The sequence below is a fragment of the Protomyctophum parallelum genome (genome assembly GCF_964188405.1).
Source record: "Protomyctophum parallelum genome assembly, chromosome: 19".
Classification (NCBI taxonomy): domain Eukaryota; kingdom Metazoa; phylum Chordata; class Actinopteri; order Myctophiformes; family Myctophidae; genus Protomyctophum; species Protomyctophum parallelum.
The window spans coordinates 29,995,398-30,013,494 of record NC_139717.1 but is presented as its reverse complement, the minus strand read 5'-3'; the positions used below and the strand labels follow the sequence as shown (position 1 = coordinate 30,013,494).

The 18,097-nt window shown below is 41.4% G+C and overlaps 2 protein-coding genes across 2 annotated transcripts; one reads left to right on the top strand and one right to left on the bottom strand.

The window, feature by feature from the left end:
* Positions 1-1,762: 1,762 nt before the first annotated feature.
* ttll2 (tubulin tyrosine ligase-like family, member 2) lies at positions 1,763-4,264 on the top strand (the record flags this gene model as incomplete). Its single annotated transcript, XM_083790554.1, has 3 exons — positions 1,763-2,008; positions 2,324-3,780; positions 3,931-4,264. The coding sequence occupies 3 exons, from the start codon at positions 1,763-1,765 to the stop codon at positions 4,262-4,264; spliced, it is 2,037 nt and encodes a 678-aa protein (XP_083646680.1).
* A 925-nt stretch (positions 4,265-5,189) lies between these two features.
* Positions 5,190-17,785, bottom strand: LOC310876903 (centrosomal P4.1-associated protein; the record flags this gene model as incomplete). The annotated part of the gene is made up of 11 exons (XM_083790553.1): positions 17,715-17,785; positions 17,380-17,473; positions 16,754-16,789; positions 16,120-16,249; positions 13,074-13,295; positions 11,176-11,298; positions 10,383-10,478; positions 8,237-8,377; positions 7,164-7,248; positions 6,610-6,730; positions 5,190-5,367 (listed from the first exon to the last, which is right to left on the bottom strand). Exons 1-11 carry the CDS (start codon positions 17,758-17,760, stop codon positions 5,190-5,192), a joined length of 1,272 nt encoding a protein of 423 aa, XP_083646679.1. The 5' UTR covers positions 17,761-17,785.
* Between the last annotated feature and the right edge of the window lie 312 nt (positions 17,786-18,097).

The following is an 18,097-nucleotide window of genomic DNA, read 5'->3' as shown; positions in this document are numbered from 1 at the left end:
ATTTTTGACAATGGGCTATGGCCCATACCGTACGGCATACTATAGCACGCCGTTTTTCATCATTTTTGAGGATTTGAAAAAAATGAAAAAACATGGGTTATAGCCCATCGTTTAAAAAAAATAAATAAATAAATTTAACCTCTTTTTTCATCATTTTTGAACATGGGCTATAGACCATACCGTACGGCATACTATAGCACGCCGTATAGCGGTGTATGAGAATGGGTGTTGCGGAGGATGAGACACAAACTTTGGCATGCTACTAGTCCTACATACTTACACCTAGCAACCCCATTCTAGCCTACTTAGGTTCATCTTACGGTGGACATGTTTGCCTGAAAAGGAATCTTTGAAATGCTTCATAGTTTTAGAAATATAGTGCTTTCAAATTTACAATGGGGCTCAATGGCAGACATTGACACGTCAAAAATCACTTTCACCTAGAAACTCCATTCACACTTTTTATTATTCAGCTTACTCATGCCCATAGTCAAAAATGATGAAAAACGAGGATACATTTTTTTATCAAAAATTCAAAAAACGATGGGCTATAACCCATCTTTTTTTTTCTTTTTTTCCCCTTTTTTTTCAAATCCTCAAAAATGATGAAAAACTGCGTGCTATAGTATGCCGTACGATATGGGCTATAGCCCATGGTCCAAAATGATGAAATACGAGGATAAAAAATAATAATCAAAAATTCAAAAACGATGGGCTATAACCCATCTTTTTTCCATTTTTTTCAAATCCTCAAAAATGATGAAAAACGGCGTGCTATAGTATGGCGTACGATATGGGCTATAGCCCATGGTCCAAAATGATGACGTTCTCTACCGCAACATACTTAAAAGTATAGCGGTGTATGAGAATGCGTGTTGCGGAGGATGAGAAACGAATGTTTCTCATCCTCCGCAACACCCATGATGATGTTTTGCTAACAACATAGAAGCCTACATTCTTACACCTAGCAACCCCATTCTAGCCTACTTAGGTTCATCTTACGGTGGACATGTTTGCCTGAAAAGGAATATTTGAAATGTTTCATGGTTTTAGAAATATAGTGCTTTCAAATGTACAATGGGGCTCAATGGCATACATTGGCACGTCAAAAATCACTTTCACCTAGAAACTCCATTCACACTTTTTATTATTCAGCTTACTGTGGAGACACATGCTGGAACTTTTTTACTTTGAAATGTTTTATAGTTTCTGAGTTATTTAACTTAAACACCCAATGCATTCTCTATGGCAATAGCACAAACTTTGGCATGCTACTAGTCCTACATACTTACACCTAGAAACCCCATTCAAACCTATTTAGGTTCATCTTACGGTGGGCATGTTTGCCTGAAAAGGAATCTTTGAAATGTTTCATAGTTTTATGAACTCAGCTAGACTTGAACCAACAACCTGTGGCTCAGCATCTTATCAGAGTCCCATCATGATCTCTGAGAAACTCTTCAGCTTTCCATCTCTTTCCAGTGTTCTTCTGAATATTATTCTCCAAAACATGTTGCTGAGTGAAAGTAGGAGGAACACAGGAGGAAAGCTGGAGGAAAGCTGGATTTGAACTCACAACCTCTGGATCACATGGACATCATCTTTACTATTAGCCTGGCTAATAAGCCAGACCGAATCAGCCAAAAATGATTTGAGTCTGGCTTATTAGCCAGGCTAATGAGCTTGTATATCGGCTATTTTTTAATAGCCAAAGTCTAAAAATCTAAAATGACACAGCTTTCCCGATGTTAGTGTGTTTCTGATGTGGGATGGCGACAGGGGGGAGGACCCCCCACCCCTGGTGTTTCGGCTTCACCATGGTGCCCCTGAAGTGGTGAGGGAGGTGCTGCTGGAGCGCGGCTGGGAGGAGTACAATGAACAGGAGCAGAAGGCAGGGGACTGGAACCTTTACTGGAGAGCTTCCACCTTCCGCAACTCCGACTACGAGAACCTGCTTCCATGGCAACGTCTCAACCACCATCCAAAAACGAGTAGCATCACACGAAAGGTAGTAGTGATGTCATTTAAACACATCCACCGCCAACACAGCTGTTGTAATAGCTGTGTAATCATAGCATATCAGCTATTTTATTATTAACAGTGACATTATGCATCTTAAATAGGACCTAAGAGCGTTTGAGTACTTAACCAGTTGGTTACTTTATTGACCCAATTGTATGAAACTTTGGGTCCAAACAATAATCAAAAACCCATGAATAAAAATAAATAAAAGTTACAATACATTAAAATATACACAGTACACAACACAAAAAATAGGTTTAGTGGTTAATTCACAAAACGAAAATGTGTATTTTGTTTAAAGGACTATTTGGCACGGCACCTGAAGAGGATGAGGGGTGCACATGGTTCAGCACTCTACGACTTCAGTCCCACCGTGTTCATCCTCCCCAATGACTACACACGCTTCCTGGCCGAATACACCAAACACCGCCTGATCAAATGTGGAGGCTCATCGGTCTACTGGATCTGTAAGCCCGTTGGTCTCTCCCGCGGCCGAGGCATTTTCATCTTTGAGGACATTAAGGACTTGGTCTACGACTCGCCTGTGATCGTGCAGAGGTACATCAGCAGCCCGCTGCTCATCTCAGGCTACAAATTTGACCTTAGGATCTACGTGTGTGTGAAGAGCTTTGTCCCGCTGACCATCTACATACACCAGGAGGGGCTGGTGCGCTTCGCCACCGAGAAGTACGACCTGTCTTCTTTGAACAATCTCTTCGCTCATCTCACCAACACCAGCATCAACAAGTTTGGTCCCTTCTACACCAGCGACAAGGAAAGCGTGGGCCAAGGGTGCAAGTGGACCATGAGTAAGTTCAGATGCTTTCTCCACAGCCAGGGCATCAACGCGTTCCCTCTTTGGCAGAAGATCAACAACATCGTCACGCTGACCCTGCTCACCATTGCCCCCTCCATACTCTCCAGTCCCAACTGTATTGAGCTGTTCGGGTTTGACATCCTTGTCGACTCCAAGTTTAAGCCGTGGCTGCTGGAGGTCAACTACAGCCCGGCCCTGACCCTAGACTGCCAGGTAGATGTGACGGTAAAAAAGGGGTTAATTGGGGACTTAATCGATCTAATGAACTACAGGTCAAATGACTGCCTGCGAGGGAGTGGCTACCAGAGACAGATGCACAAGCGGCCCTGCTGCCTCAGCAGCCATACCTCAGAGCTTGTCCTCCCTAAGTGTAGTAGATCCCAGACTCGGAAGAGACAGAGTTGTAGTCAGTCCTCACAAACTCTGGCTAAAACCCCCTGTGAACCGACTCAGCTTTCACACACACAGAAACTCCCTCTTGCTGAAGTGCTCTGCCAGCACCAGTCCCATAAAAGAACCCACAGCCAGCTGAGTTTATATAATCTGTTGGTAGACCGCCAAAGACACCTGCCTTCCTTTGACTTGAAAAGGATACACACAGAGAGGCGTTGGGTAATTAACACAAATGTTAGCAGAATCGAGAACCGTGCTGTCCGAGGTGTGAACCCGATACATGACCCACATTCAAGGTCACCCATAAATGAACCTTTACGCCCAGCTCTGGCATCATGGCCAACAGTCAACGGGGCACTCCTCATGTCTGAAGTTACACGCCGCTGTGACGATGAAAGAGCCAAGATGGACATGCAGGAAGACAGCAATGTTTCCTCAGTGACATCTGATAGCCCTCGACCACGACATAGCTATCTGAGGCAGAGGCATCCACCCGTCGATGGAGCCTTGCTTAAAGCAGGGCCTTGTAAGCTCCCGGAAATCCATAGGTAGTTATTGTATAGCTATATATGTTTTCAAAGTATATTTGAAATAATTATCCTTTTCAAATGATCTTGAAAACTTTCAGAATTTAACAAAAAAAAAGAAAAGAAAGAAAGCTAAACTGTTGAACTTTGCTTTTTGATCCACTGTGCTAGACACAAGCCGCTGAGGCCTCCCTGGGGAAGCACCAGAACACAAGCCAGAGACGGAACTCCTCCGCTGAGAGTTGGAGACTTCATACTGACATTTCCGTTCAACAAAGCCACTCTGAAGGCCTCACGAGACAAACTGGATGTAAAGATAGCCATCCAGGAGGTCCACAGGTTGACTGGTCAGCTGGTTACTGGCCAAACCCGATCAGAGATGAAACAGAGGCAGTTGGAGGAAGAGGTGCGAGAGGAGAGAGGTGTCGGCGAGGAAGATTTTCATTCCTTGTTCTGGGGACCAAAGGACCCCCCACTGCTCAGAGATTGCTACCTCTCCAGTTAAAATAAGCTTTTGGACATTTGGTCTGCCATAAAGCCTGTAGGGAAAGTACTACTACGACATAGCATTTATTGTTGGAGTGATTAACAGTAGTGGCACAGCATATTAAAAAACAAAATTAGCCTGTGTATAGTGTTTATGCGTCTTGATAGAACATCTTTGTTCAGGATGTCACATTATTTACTATACAATGCGTGTGTGGTACAGCGTGTATCTGTAGTAGTGGGTGTGATTAATGTACATATGAGTAGGATAGGTAAATATGAGTGCTCACCTGCATAATGGCTATATGATTTCAGTGCCTTCAGGTTAGGAGGTATTGTAACAAGGCTCTTCTTACCTGTCAGTCACATGAGCATGTGAGGCAAGGAGAAAGGCTAAGACATTGACCTTGTGGACGCCTCATGAATAATACGCCATTCTCTGGAAAGAGTAGTCCTGCTTACACAGTTACACCTGTCGGATGTGTGGGGTCGATAACCACACCACAAGCCCTGCCATCTCAATTCACAGCACACTATACATTCACAATGAATACTTTATAGACATTCAGAATTCTCTAATTGGTGACTGGTGAACTAAAATATATATTTTAAAAAAATGCCTTTTCATTCAAAATAAATCAGGCATATATATATATATATATCTATATATTAGGTAGAGAGAGAGAGAGAGAGAGAGAGAGAGAGGGTATATTGTTTTATAATTTATTTTGCCATTTTCTTTTATTAAACAATTGTACAAGCAGACAGGTGTAGATGTAACATAATAACACACACACACACACACACACACACACACACACACACACACACACACACACACACACACACACACACACACACACACACACACACACACACACACACACACACACACACACACACACACACACACACACACACACACACACACACACACACACACTTCATGTGTTGATGTCGCTCTTGTCCTTGATGCGCACTCTGCCCGAAGTGTACCTGGTCTCCTGTCGTCCATTTGAGTAGACGGTCTTTACTGTTCCGTCAGGATACTCTCTCCTTTTGTACTGGGAGGTGTGGATTTCTCTCTGGCCATTGGTGAACTCCACAGTCTTCTCACCTGACCTGCAAACAAGACAAGTGTCATGCTAAGACTAAACACTGATAAGTTGTACAAATAATAGTGAACAAAATAAATACAACTCATTGAAACTGAGGGAGCAACAAAGGACCAATACATATTAATTCAAATGAGGGTGATTGCTTTTCATCGAACTGTCTGACTTAAAGAATCAATATACAGACTTCTTTAAATGGCTAAATTGAGGAATATGTTTTAAGATGCACTGTTAATTTGAAATGAAAATGAATGAAATATGGTTTGACATACATTCTCAAATGCAATCAATATTTGAACCGGATTGTGTGTGCTCTTAATTGCAGCAAATATGAACTTCAAATATATATTCTTAGCTCGCAAATCAATTTGAACTAGGAAGGTGCATCATCCATGTGCTGGTTACACCAATCGACACATCCCAGTTACATCACTTTACAATGTTGCTTCTACAGAGAGAGACAGAGAGAGCGAGTGAGCGAGCGAGCGAGCGAGCGAGTGAGTGAGTGAGTGAGTGAGTGAGTGAGTGAGTGAGTGAGTGAGTGAGTGAGTGAGTGAGTGAGTGAGTGAGTGTGTGTGTGTGTGTGTGTGTGTGTGTGTGTGTGTGTGTGTGTGTGTGTGTGTGTGTGTGTGTGTGTGTGTGTGTGCGTGCGTGCGTGCGTGCGTGCGTGCGTGCGTGCATGCGTGTGTGCGAGTGAACGCACGCACTGCACTTATGTGCAGCCATGTGAGATGGAGGGGAAGAAAGGGAGTACCTAAAATGTTTGACCCCAAAAATCATTACACATCCCTTGAAATCTAAATAATATCATGTAGCGTTCCCTCCGTCAGCTGGTCCTGGTGCTCAATAGTCTAGCTGGCATTAGACCCTCCTAACACTATTCATAATTAGGACTACATTTTTTGACAAATCCAACCTACCCAAATTATCAATCAACTTTGCATGCAAACTCTCCCCCATTCTTTTGACATCAGCCTTTTATAGCACCACCAGGAGGCATATTTTTGCAAAACAAATGTCTTAATATTACTCCTACAGATTTTGTCCAAACATCTCACAAATCGGTACACTTTATAGTCATGTAATCAATCAGTATATTTATATTCAATCCTGATTGGCTACTTGCAGGAGTAACCCGTTTTGAAAAAAATGCCTAAAATCACGAACGCAGAGTATGTTTGCAGAATGTTCACATATTATATGACCAGAATTGGTCATACATTCTAGGGTGTAAGTAGTTAAGCCTTACTGTGAAAGCCTAACCACAGTTCCATCAGGGAAGACAGTCTCCTCTCTGCCGTCAGGATGCTGGTACTTGATGGTCTGATCTGGAAACACTATTTCTCTCTTCCCATCAGGATGATGTTTCTCTATCATAGGAGACAGCGATGCCATTAACCATCCCATTGATTCAAAACGCAACTCGTTGCAACTGCAGCCACTTGCAACATTATCCAAAAACTACACTGACCTGCAGTTTTTGGAACACTGCCATTTCCATTTTAGTTGGAAGTTGCAACTAATTACGTTGCAAATCAGACTGGGCTTTAACCCATATTTGATACTCAAATGTTGAATTATTAACCATGTCTATTATGACATGGTCAAAATAGGAATGCCAGAGTGAACATTCTATATACAATTATACTTATATTATAATTTTCTGTTACAGAGACACAAACAAAAATCGAGCAATCAGCAACAATCAACCATTTAACATTAATGACAAAAACATGTCTTTCATTTAACAAGACGTGTGTTGATCAATGCAGTCACATAATGTAAAGAGAGAACAGGCCTTACCAATCTGTTTGTTGGAGAAGTGAAAGACCTCAAGACCATTTGGATAGGTGGTGTGTGTTGTCTGTGTTTCAGCGTAGTAATACACCTACAGTACAGTCACATTCCAAAGAAGTACATATCAGTAGTGCAACTATGTCTCAAACAATAATATTGGGGTTACTGTGTGATTAGCCTCGATACCCAGGCTTTCATTTCGTCTGCGCGAAAGATGAAAGCCTGGAAAAAGCCGTGGGCTGAACCAGTCTAAAAGTGGGAGTCAACCCTTCCGGGTGGGCGTCGCTCTAAATGATGTGACGTAGCGCTGCACTAGGGGGGAGAGGAGGGGCCGGGGGTGATGGACAGATCGATGAGATCCAATCAGGGTGCGCGTTTTTCTGAGGCGCGACCCTCCCATCTAGGCCAGAAATATTTCTGCTTAGGTCAGGCTACTGTGTGATTCATTGTTATTCTATTCTATCAACAGGCGTTGACTGTTGGTGGAGTCTGATTGTGAAGGTAAAGTTTAGACTAAACACAAGCCATTCAATTAATATCTTCTACACAGTAAAATGTAAATACAATATGTAAAACATTAAATATGCATATAGCATATTTTAATCATATTTATATGAGATGTCTGTCTCCACGTGGTCAAATATTGAAAGCAGACTCGCAAATTAACACAGGTGAAAGGGGAAGCAACACAGAACACAAAGATAACTTATTGCTCAAAGAAAATGAAAACATGGGGAAAATATGTCGGATATCTCAATACTCTAGTCTATTTAATGTACTGTATAAAAACGGCACTAATTAATATGTCTCTTTCCGACTTTCACTGTATTTGCCATCCTGATGATCATCAAGCACCTGAGTTGGCCAATTCCCTATATGAGAAGCATGTGTTTCTGGAGTTCAGATACAGTAGCATTGACTGCACTTCACACCTTTTGCACAAGGTATCAATATCTCGATGTTGAATTTTGCATACTGCATTGTTGAACAAAATAAATGTATCATGTAAATATGACATGTTGCTGCCTGGCCCGCCCAGCCTTTCATCTGGCACTGTACTGTGATAGTGTGGCACCCACCACTTTCCCCTCTGCCGACATGGTTTTGACATCTCCGTTGAAGAAGGTGACCATGAGGGTATTCTGGTCCGCTGAGATCTCCTTCCTGGTGCCGTCAGGAAAAGTGATCAGTCTGCTGCCAGTAGAGAGAAGCTGCTCTGTCTGGAGGACCAGAGAGACAAGCCCAATCATTACAACAAAATCAGTCTACAGAAAATGTCCCTAAAAGTATAAGCCGTCTTGAGAGAACAATTCACTTGTCTTGAGAGTTAATGAGGTAATGGTTTGAATTTATACTATATCCACAATGTAAGTCTTCTTAAAGCAGCACTATGTAACTTTTTTTTATGAATAAAATCAAACTATAATTAACTCAATGTCTGAAGGAAGGAATGTCTGTCTGTGTGTCAGAAACACTGTCGTAGCTCCTCACTGCCTACACCAATCACTCCCACTTTTCACACATGCATTGAGCATAATATTATGGAGGTCGTAACGGAGCCCCTTTTCCCATTTCACAAATTAAACATTAATTTTAATTAATTAAAACGCGCAACTTCCACCTCCGCCCCCCTAGCGACACCTGCATCAGAGCAGGCCACCGTTCTCGCTCACTGGCATGCTTCCTCTAGCTACCGCCGCAACAGAACAAACAGTGGCCTATACAATATTGCGCCCGCATACATCACGCAGGATCCACAGCTTATTTCACACGTTGCCTTCCACCACTTCCGAAGTTCCGAGCCGCTTTTGCAACGTGTGTGTGTGTGTGTGTGTGTGTGTGTGTGTGTGTCTGCCACCCCCCAATATGTGTCTGCCTACACTGTATTATTATGCTCAATGCCTGTGTGAAAAGTGGGAGTGATTGGTGCAGGCAGTGAGGAGCTACTACAGTGTTTCTGACACACATTAAGACAAACACACATTCAGACATTCATTCAGACATTGAGTTATTAATAGTATGATATGATTAGAGTATGATGTACTGTTTTTCAGTGGACAAGTCTATTCACAACTAAAGCAATCCTTCCTCAAAATACATACAGTACATCAATAATATGATCTAATAAATCACATTACCGACACTGTACATACATTTGGGAGTACCTGTGTGACTGTTCATACTTTCTGTGGTGCATGTGAAACTGGGGATCTTTCATACTTTTCAAATGGGGGTCTGTGGGCTAATAAGTGTAAATGTTGCATGAAAACATTTCCCTACCATGCATTTGTACGAATACTTTCATGTTATAGTGCTGTTCTTATTCATTAAAAAAAGGTTAAAATTAACGGTAATTAACAATATTTATGGGGGGGGGGGGGGGCAATATCTACAACAGGTAAGGACTAGTACTAGTAATTTTGTCCAACCTATATGGTAGGGTATATTATATCAATGCCTGTGTGAAAAGTGGGGAGTGATTGGTGCAGGCAGTAAGGAGTTACGGCACTGTTTCTGACAGACACACACACACACACACACACACACACACACACACACACACACACACACACACACACACGGACACGTGTTAGAATTAGATGATGATGATGATGATGATAGTATGATGATTATATAAGGAGGAATATTTTTTGTTTCAAATGTTAAAATATCGTTTTTATGTGGACATGCCCACTATTTCATTAAGTATGCCTGGTTTGCCTGGTGAATGGTGATGGGTGGTGGTCCACCTCAACTGAAGCCGTACACCACAGCTGTTGTTGTATGATAAAGGGGGAGGGGTTAGGGGAGGGGATGATATTGTGATGTCACTATATCACTGTTTTTTTTCATTGGGACGTTTGACTGTCAACAAAGGGAAGACATCATTGCATATGACAACCACACCAACGGGTCTAATGAAGTACTGTCACCTCATAAACACAACTGGAATCACTGCACATTTTCTCTCTTTAAAAAAATGGTTGTATTATCAATCCATCAATTTAAATACAAGGCATAGTGTAGGTAAGGAAGAATTGGTCCTTTAACAGGCAAAGACCAGAGAACAGACTATAATAATGATTTTTATTTAGACAATCATCATACTGAGGAACAGTACGGTAGTTCATAAATGAATTATTAAACCCATTCCCAACCCCATGAGCTATTTACTGAAAGTGAAACTCATGTCACCTAAGTTCCATGATGATAGTTTTTAGGTACCTTCCCATCAGGATAGCATGTCTCTTCACACACACGACTGTCACCGCCTGGTGTGAGTGGGTTCTGCTCCTTCTTGCCCGCCTGTGGGCTGGGCGACTAGTGAGAGAAAGACACTATGATCAGAACGTACTCGTGTATAGAAGTTACAGTACATGGTAGAGACAATAATAGGATAAACCGGTCAAAAGAAATATGCATATGTCTGGAATTGGTACTGTACAGTATGTTACAAAATAATGTGGATACAATTCCAGTCCATCTGCACCTGGATTATCAACATTCATTACTGAGCCACTGGTTCACTGCCACTGTGTCCATGCATAATACAAGAGGGCCAGCAATTCAAATATAAAATCAGGTTGGAACGAACGGTATGGATTGAAAGAATTGGCACAGGGAGTGTATCGCTTGCACTTCATACATAAGTGATGATGCCAAAGTCTGTGGTGTGACACTAACTATTGTCGTTCCTTATCAATTATTTCTGGGTGCTTAAAGACCACTTCAGAGCCTATTATATAGTTGAATAACTTGATACTAATTAGATTTAGACTGCAGGTCGTTAGGTGGAAAGAGGAGTGTCTGTTCTGCTTTGGTCTAACCAGGGGACTGCAGGATATAATACTGCAACTGCAAGAGGTCGTCTGTATAATGAGTATTGAGATAACCAAAAAAATAGTATATAAATTCTATCAAAACCAAATGCTTGGGTGAATTACAGTTTTGACCATGTGATAAATAAATAAAAATATTGTGATATAAAATACATATCATTTTATTTCACCAGACAGACCGAGTATTGCGTTGCTGGTCTCTTGTGATAAGTTGGTGTGCTGAAGGCTGGTGTGGCACTTCTGCTACGGGTCCCTGACAGAGGTCTGCCTGTATGGGTCCCCAGTGTGTTTCTCACAGGATCCTGGAGTTATAAAACATACACAGTATTCGCACAAACAGGACAGAGAACATGAATATAACTCTTGATGCGGTCAACAGTTCACAGACCCGACCATTCCATGATTCCCACCATAAGGCCAACGCTATCAGCATAGAAATGATGCAGCTGACATGCAGTGGAGCTGTTTTTGAAAAGGAAGTGGGTGTTTTTAATCACTGTCATCTAAATAAAATCCCCCACTATGTGCATGAATATCTATAAGTAAATGTGCTGTAAAGCAAACTCAAGTGAGTTTCTTTTAGTAGGCTATAAACTTATATTTCCATAGTGAGGTCAGAAAACTAAGGATGTATACATTGGGCCACAAATAAGCCTCTCTTGACAAACAATTGTATTTTCAACTGAAAAAGGGTTATTAATGGCATTGATTGTTTACATCAGCGATTCAATGCTATAATAAATGTGGTTTGCATTGATCATCAGTCAGCAGGCAACGTCTCTCCAAATGAAGTCAATAGTTATTAACCACTTAAAGGACCACTTCACCACTTTTCAACCTATCTTCATATAATAGGTCCTCACTAATAATCATAATAAAATGGCACGATTTCTTTCTACTCAGTCAGTGTCTCATAGGAGGGCTGTGGGCAGTTTAGAAACCGTCTTCCATGACATCATCATTAGGCAGATTCTTTTTTAAACAAGATTCTTTTACAAAAATGTTTAGATTTTCATTATCGTGAGAACGGTGGCTTCCATTGTCGCATTGCAACTTTTCAGGACTAGAAAGCCTGCATGCAGTTTTTATTAGCTTGTATTCCCCATCGATGTCGTCACTGGAAGACGGTTTCTGAACTGCCCACAGCCCTCCTATGAGACACAGACTGAGTAGAAAACAATTGCACCATTTTATCATGATTATTAGTGAGGACCTATTATATGAAGATAGGTTGAAAAGTGGTGAAGTGGTCCTTTAAACCCTATATATATTACATTGTTGATCAGAGTACTCCAGGGACCGATCTGACCGATCTGCATGTAGATCTTCTTTCTTAAAATGACATGTCCATATCAGGGCGCTGTGGTTGAAGAGGTTTAAACTGTGACTGTGTGTGCAACCACGTCAGAACATCTCACTGGTTGTTCCATTTATCGTGGAAGTCTACTCTGTATCTATCAATAGTCTCAGCATCAGGAGCCCATGCACACATGCAATTCCTCTGAGAACTGGGTTGTTTTCTCACTCATTTGTAAATGTACTGTATATATTTCCATCGTGTACACATTTTATATAATATAATAAAATATATTTTATTTTGATATATTATATAAAAATATACCTTTTATAGTTTTCTAATAAATAGTGAAATATGGCCATAGGTGGTGGTTACCTTTTCATCTATCATTTACAAAAGGTCTTCACCCCGACATAGATCCACATCAGATCAATGTCGGGGTGAAGACCTTTTGTAAATGATAGATGATCTCCTTTCACCCATCCTTATATCTCCAACCTATATAAACAGAGTGGGTTTACTGTTTATACTAAGGCAAGCAGAATGCACAGAATCTTTTAAAACCCTTTCTTAAATTTCTTAAAATGTATACAAACGTACCTTTATATTTATAAACCAATAACCAATAACCCCCCCCCCCCCACACACACACACACACACACACACACACACACACACACACGCACGCACACACACACACGCACACACACGCACGCACACGCACGCACAGTTTAACCCTTTATTTTGATCTTATTTGGCCAAATTGAAAGTTCAGTTTACTTCTATACTTGGGGTTCCTCTCTGGGATGCAGTGTCTGTGTGTGCAGTACACTGCCTGGCCACCAGGTTGTACTGTTGTGTTGGGGTGAGCATCCCTCTCAGCTCACTGTTCTCTCTGGTCAGAGCATCCAGCTGGCTTTGCAGTTGACTCTGAGCCAAAGACCAGACTCTTTCTCTCTGCTCCAACCACTGCTGGAGGGCCATCATCTGGTTTCTCAGCTCCTATGTGCACCCACACGTACGAACACACAGAGGTATCGGTGTTATGTAAAGGCTATAGTAACACACACACACACACACAAAACTCGGGTGCATGCTGATTGCTGACACAGACACAAACACCCTTGAAAACGAGATGGTTCAACTCAAGGGATTGTTCCTAATAAAGAATTTCAGACAAATTTCAGACACACCTGCATAAACACACACACACCCACGCACGGCACACTGCCTGCCACTGCCATGTGTCCAATGACTAACGTACGATGTGAATGGTGTGTTGACCTTGTAAAGAAGTGAGGGTGTAAACTGTTTGGATACACAAGAGGCAGTGGATCTTCACAAGAGCAATTAACAAACCTCTATTGACAAACAGGAAATGGCGTTTGGAGTTTTTCCAGTAAAACGAAAAAGTCATTTCTGATGATGCCTTGTTGAAAACATTTCAAACAGCTGAAGACCACTGATTCATTCAGTCATTCACAGCTATTAACAAGTTGTTATCCAGATGTGTGGTGAAGTCATTTAGAATTTTAATCCTTTTTGTGGGGGTGGGTATGAAGAGTGATTAGGTTATTGTGCAAAGGTTTTTGGCCATGGCTAAATTTGACCCCAGTTGACAGAGGTGGTGCCTAAAAACACAACCCTCTATGTGGAATTTCGGGAGTAAAAATGAAGTTGACTTGGGAGAAGAACAGAGGTGCGGACAGAAGTGGAGTCAAGCAAGAGAGGTGAAAAGGCTTATGTACTGCACTCGGCACACAGGAGGATAACAGGAATAAAAGGATGTAGACATGGTCAAATGTACAGGACGACATGGGGACCCACCCAGGGCAATGGAGCCATTTTGGAATATTTTGGATAATCTATCCTAATAAATGCGGTTTGCTCCTACATTATCACTACACTTTAAGGTAAAAGCTAATGCTGCCTCAGCCTTTTGGTGTGCAATGTGAGTTCAAAGAGACTCAAGTGCTGTGATGTTCATTCCTGGTTTTCTCATAGGGAAGAAAGAACATCACCATTGTTGTGTGCATTCGTTGTGATTAACTAACTGACTGCATGGTATAAGTCACATTCAGATGCAAATCACAAAACAAATCTACTAGGACACACATTGTCTATTGTGCAATGGAATAACGTAGAAAAGCCTTGAATATAATAGCTACAACTTTTATAAATGTATCACCCTAATCTAAACCCTGTGCTCTCACCTACCCATTCACAGGTAAATTGGCTAAGTGGACAATAGTCCTGTCAATATGAGGCCTGAGTCCCCCTTATCATCCTGACATCCACATATCCAAAACAATGATAGGAGAAAAAGTCACTTTGCAAACCTACTTAAAGGGGCATTCCACTCATTTTCAACATTTTACTATGTCATTAATATACCTTAGAGCTATTGTGTGGAAATGATTAACATGGTGAATCACATCTTGATGACACCATCAAGATGTGATTCACCATGTTAATGATTTTGTATCATTCTTTACCAGAATGGGGGGACTTTTTTATTATTTCCACACAACACATCTAAGGTATATTAATGACATAGTAAAATGTTGAAAATGAGTGGTATTCCCCTTTAAGATGGACAGGTTATCAGAGTTGTGAACTTGAAGAGCAAAAAATATATAGTTTAAACTTTAATGCAACGTTGCGGTCGCTCAGACCTTCATCAGGCACTGTATCTGCATTAAACTAGCCCATAGGCCCTAAAATGTCCATAAAGACAAATGGCTTTTTATCTATTATTCTGTCTAGGCTATATTATATTACCTGTCAGTAATATAACAGTGAAGAAAGATAAAGAGGCCAGTTTACTGTTCAGGGATGGAATGGAAGACCAGAGAGTCATAACAAAATGTGGTCATTCAATAACTTGAATAACTGTCAAAAAGTGTATTATGTTTGATTGGGCGGCTCAGGCTGTAATGTAGTGACTTCCTCTGTAGCAAGCCATACAGTAAGTGGCATCATTTGGGAGTTTTTCCTAGGTGCCTTCAAAACATTTCCTTCTGATCAGTCTCCCTTCTTAACAATGAACCTTCTGTTGGTGACAGATGGATGACATTTCAGGGGAAGAGGGCAGGTTACAACATCATTCACGTCGCTTTTAGTTGTTGTCACTGACAGGGAAACCGGGGTCCCAAACCGGGGTCCCAAACCGGGGTCCCACTCCCATGTCAATTCACTGACAGGGAAACCGGGGTCCCACTCCCATGTCAATTCACTGACAGGGAAACCGGGGTCCCAAACCGGGGTCCCACTCCCATGTCAATTCCAGTAAATCAGGTGAGTCTCAACTTGGATCAAATCCCAGTCACTAGTCCTGAGAGTGGCCCTGAGCCTGTGACTCACACCATGAATACATGACTTAAGGGTACTTTGCCTTTCATTCTGAGGAACAGATTATGTGCAAAACCAGTGATACCAGTTCAGTCACACACACACACACACACACACACACACACACACACACACACACACACACACACACACACACACACACACACACACACACACAGTGAAGGTACAAGTCCAGCTTAACAGGTTATTATGTAGACAGAGGTGTTGGAATTGAACTAGTTAATAATTTCTGAGTTACTCGTACACACGCGGACTGACCTCATGCTTCCTTCTATGCATGAGGCTACATCAAGCCACTTCAGCCACATCCGGGATAGCATCCGGTCCGTCGCTAAATGTGCTCTGCTGCTATAAATCACTGGGCGCTATGATTAAATGGATTAAATAACCCCGTACATTTAATGTAATGTAATCACCATGTAATCATTTGTAATTTCCCACACATGAGATTCACCTGGGCCTCGTTGGACTCCATTTTAATCACGCCACCTGCTTGGTGAGTCGCTGGCAAAGAGTTAACAGCATGGCTGCTCTGAACAGCACCTCCTCCACTGCCTATCTCCTCCATCAGGTCCGCTTTATCTCTGCAAAGAAGCAAATGCATTAGGAGAAACGGAAAGAAAAGGGCACAGATTAAGAAAGCCTCAGGTATGAGCAGAAGAAAGAAAGAAAAGCACAGTAGATGGCTGATAAAACACTGATTTATCACACTTGTTGCAATAATATATTTATTTACTTTGAATACATTAATGTCCCCCTCTGAATGAAAATTAAGGCATAGGTAGGTCTCACGTAGATATGGCACATTATGGCACTTTCCATACCATAATGGCTATGCCAATTCATACTTGTAAAAGTTTTGACAATTGGCAATAACAGTCAAAATATTTTCACAGGCTAATAATAAGCAAAAGTGTAAGACACGATTTGTTCATGGCAAAACTTGATCACCTGTTGAAGCACAGAATGATGATTATTATTATTGCATGTCCTCAAACATTTGAAGAAACACCTAATTCCCACAAATGAATTCCCCAGTCAAGGAACTTTATCAAGACATATTGTGTGTTGAGTGTGCGGGAAATAACCTTTTCTGACATTTTTTATCTTCCAGGGTTGATAATCTGGACCACAAAAGACATATTACAAGTGTTACTTACATTTATCATGCCCATGGGAAAAATAATAATAATCCAAGGCGATCCCTGCCATCTATGAAGTTTGCTAAACCCTGGCTTTAATTGACTAAATCAAGGCAGAGATAAGCCCTTCACTACAATTTACATTAATGCATTTATACTCTTATCTAGAGTGACCTAGAAGTGCAAGATCAGAGTAAATGGCATGAACATGTCCCTAGACATAAAACAGGGTCAATTGTCATGCAAGTAGAGCACAATGTAGTTATGCAACTAGGATACCAGACAAATATCAAACCTAGCATCTGTCTAACATGCTACTGTATCTCCATAACATTCTTGCTATGCTATCTCATAGTGTGACACAAGAGCTCTAAAATCTAAAACTGATAACATAATCAACATCCTGTACTGTACCACCTTGTGTAGAATAGGAAACAAAATATATGTTCTAGAATGTATAACAGGAAACAAAATATATGTTCTAGAATATAGAACATTTTATATTTGTAGTGCTACATATGCTATTTTCAACATCAATCATTTCTGATTAAAATATCCCTCTGAGGTTTTACCTGTGAAGTTCCACTGATTGTTGTTGCAATTTGGCTTTATCCTGTGATGAAGCAGGGTTTTTTGGTTTTATTCTGGGTGAGGCGTCCTGACTACCTACAAGTGAGAGAAGAGGCACATGTTAAATAACTGATGCATGATACCTACAGTACAAACACATTTTTCCTGCACGCCTCATTTGTCCTGCTTTGCGTGTGTGTGTGTGTGTGTGTGTGTGTGTGTGTGTGTGTGTGTGTGTGCGTGTTGTGAACATACTTGCTGTTTACATACAATGTCGGGTATAACCTTATCCTATGGTGTCTCATGAGCATTTTAATAGAAACCCCAGGTTTCTCACCCTCTGCTTTGGTTGATCTCCTGGTGCCCGTTTTAGATGCTGCCATCGTTTCGTTGAGAATCTCGGCTCTGGGCTTCTCAGAGCTTATGGGTTCTCGCTTCCTCGCTCTTCCTCGGCCAGAGTTGCTCCCAGGAGGCTCTGTGCTGCTCTGTAGGGGCGCTTTCCTAAAGGACAGCTGTGGTGTGTGGGACGGAGTCCTTCGGGACTGTGTTTTGCACCAGACTATGTCCCTAAGCTCTGTGCAAAATAGAACATGTTTTCAAAAACAGAAAAAAAATCACAAACACATATCCTTTCTATGATTTAAAAGATGTCCATGGAGACATGAACATACGTATGTAAGATTGTTGTTAAGATTGTTATATGGACCAAATTTCATTATT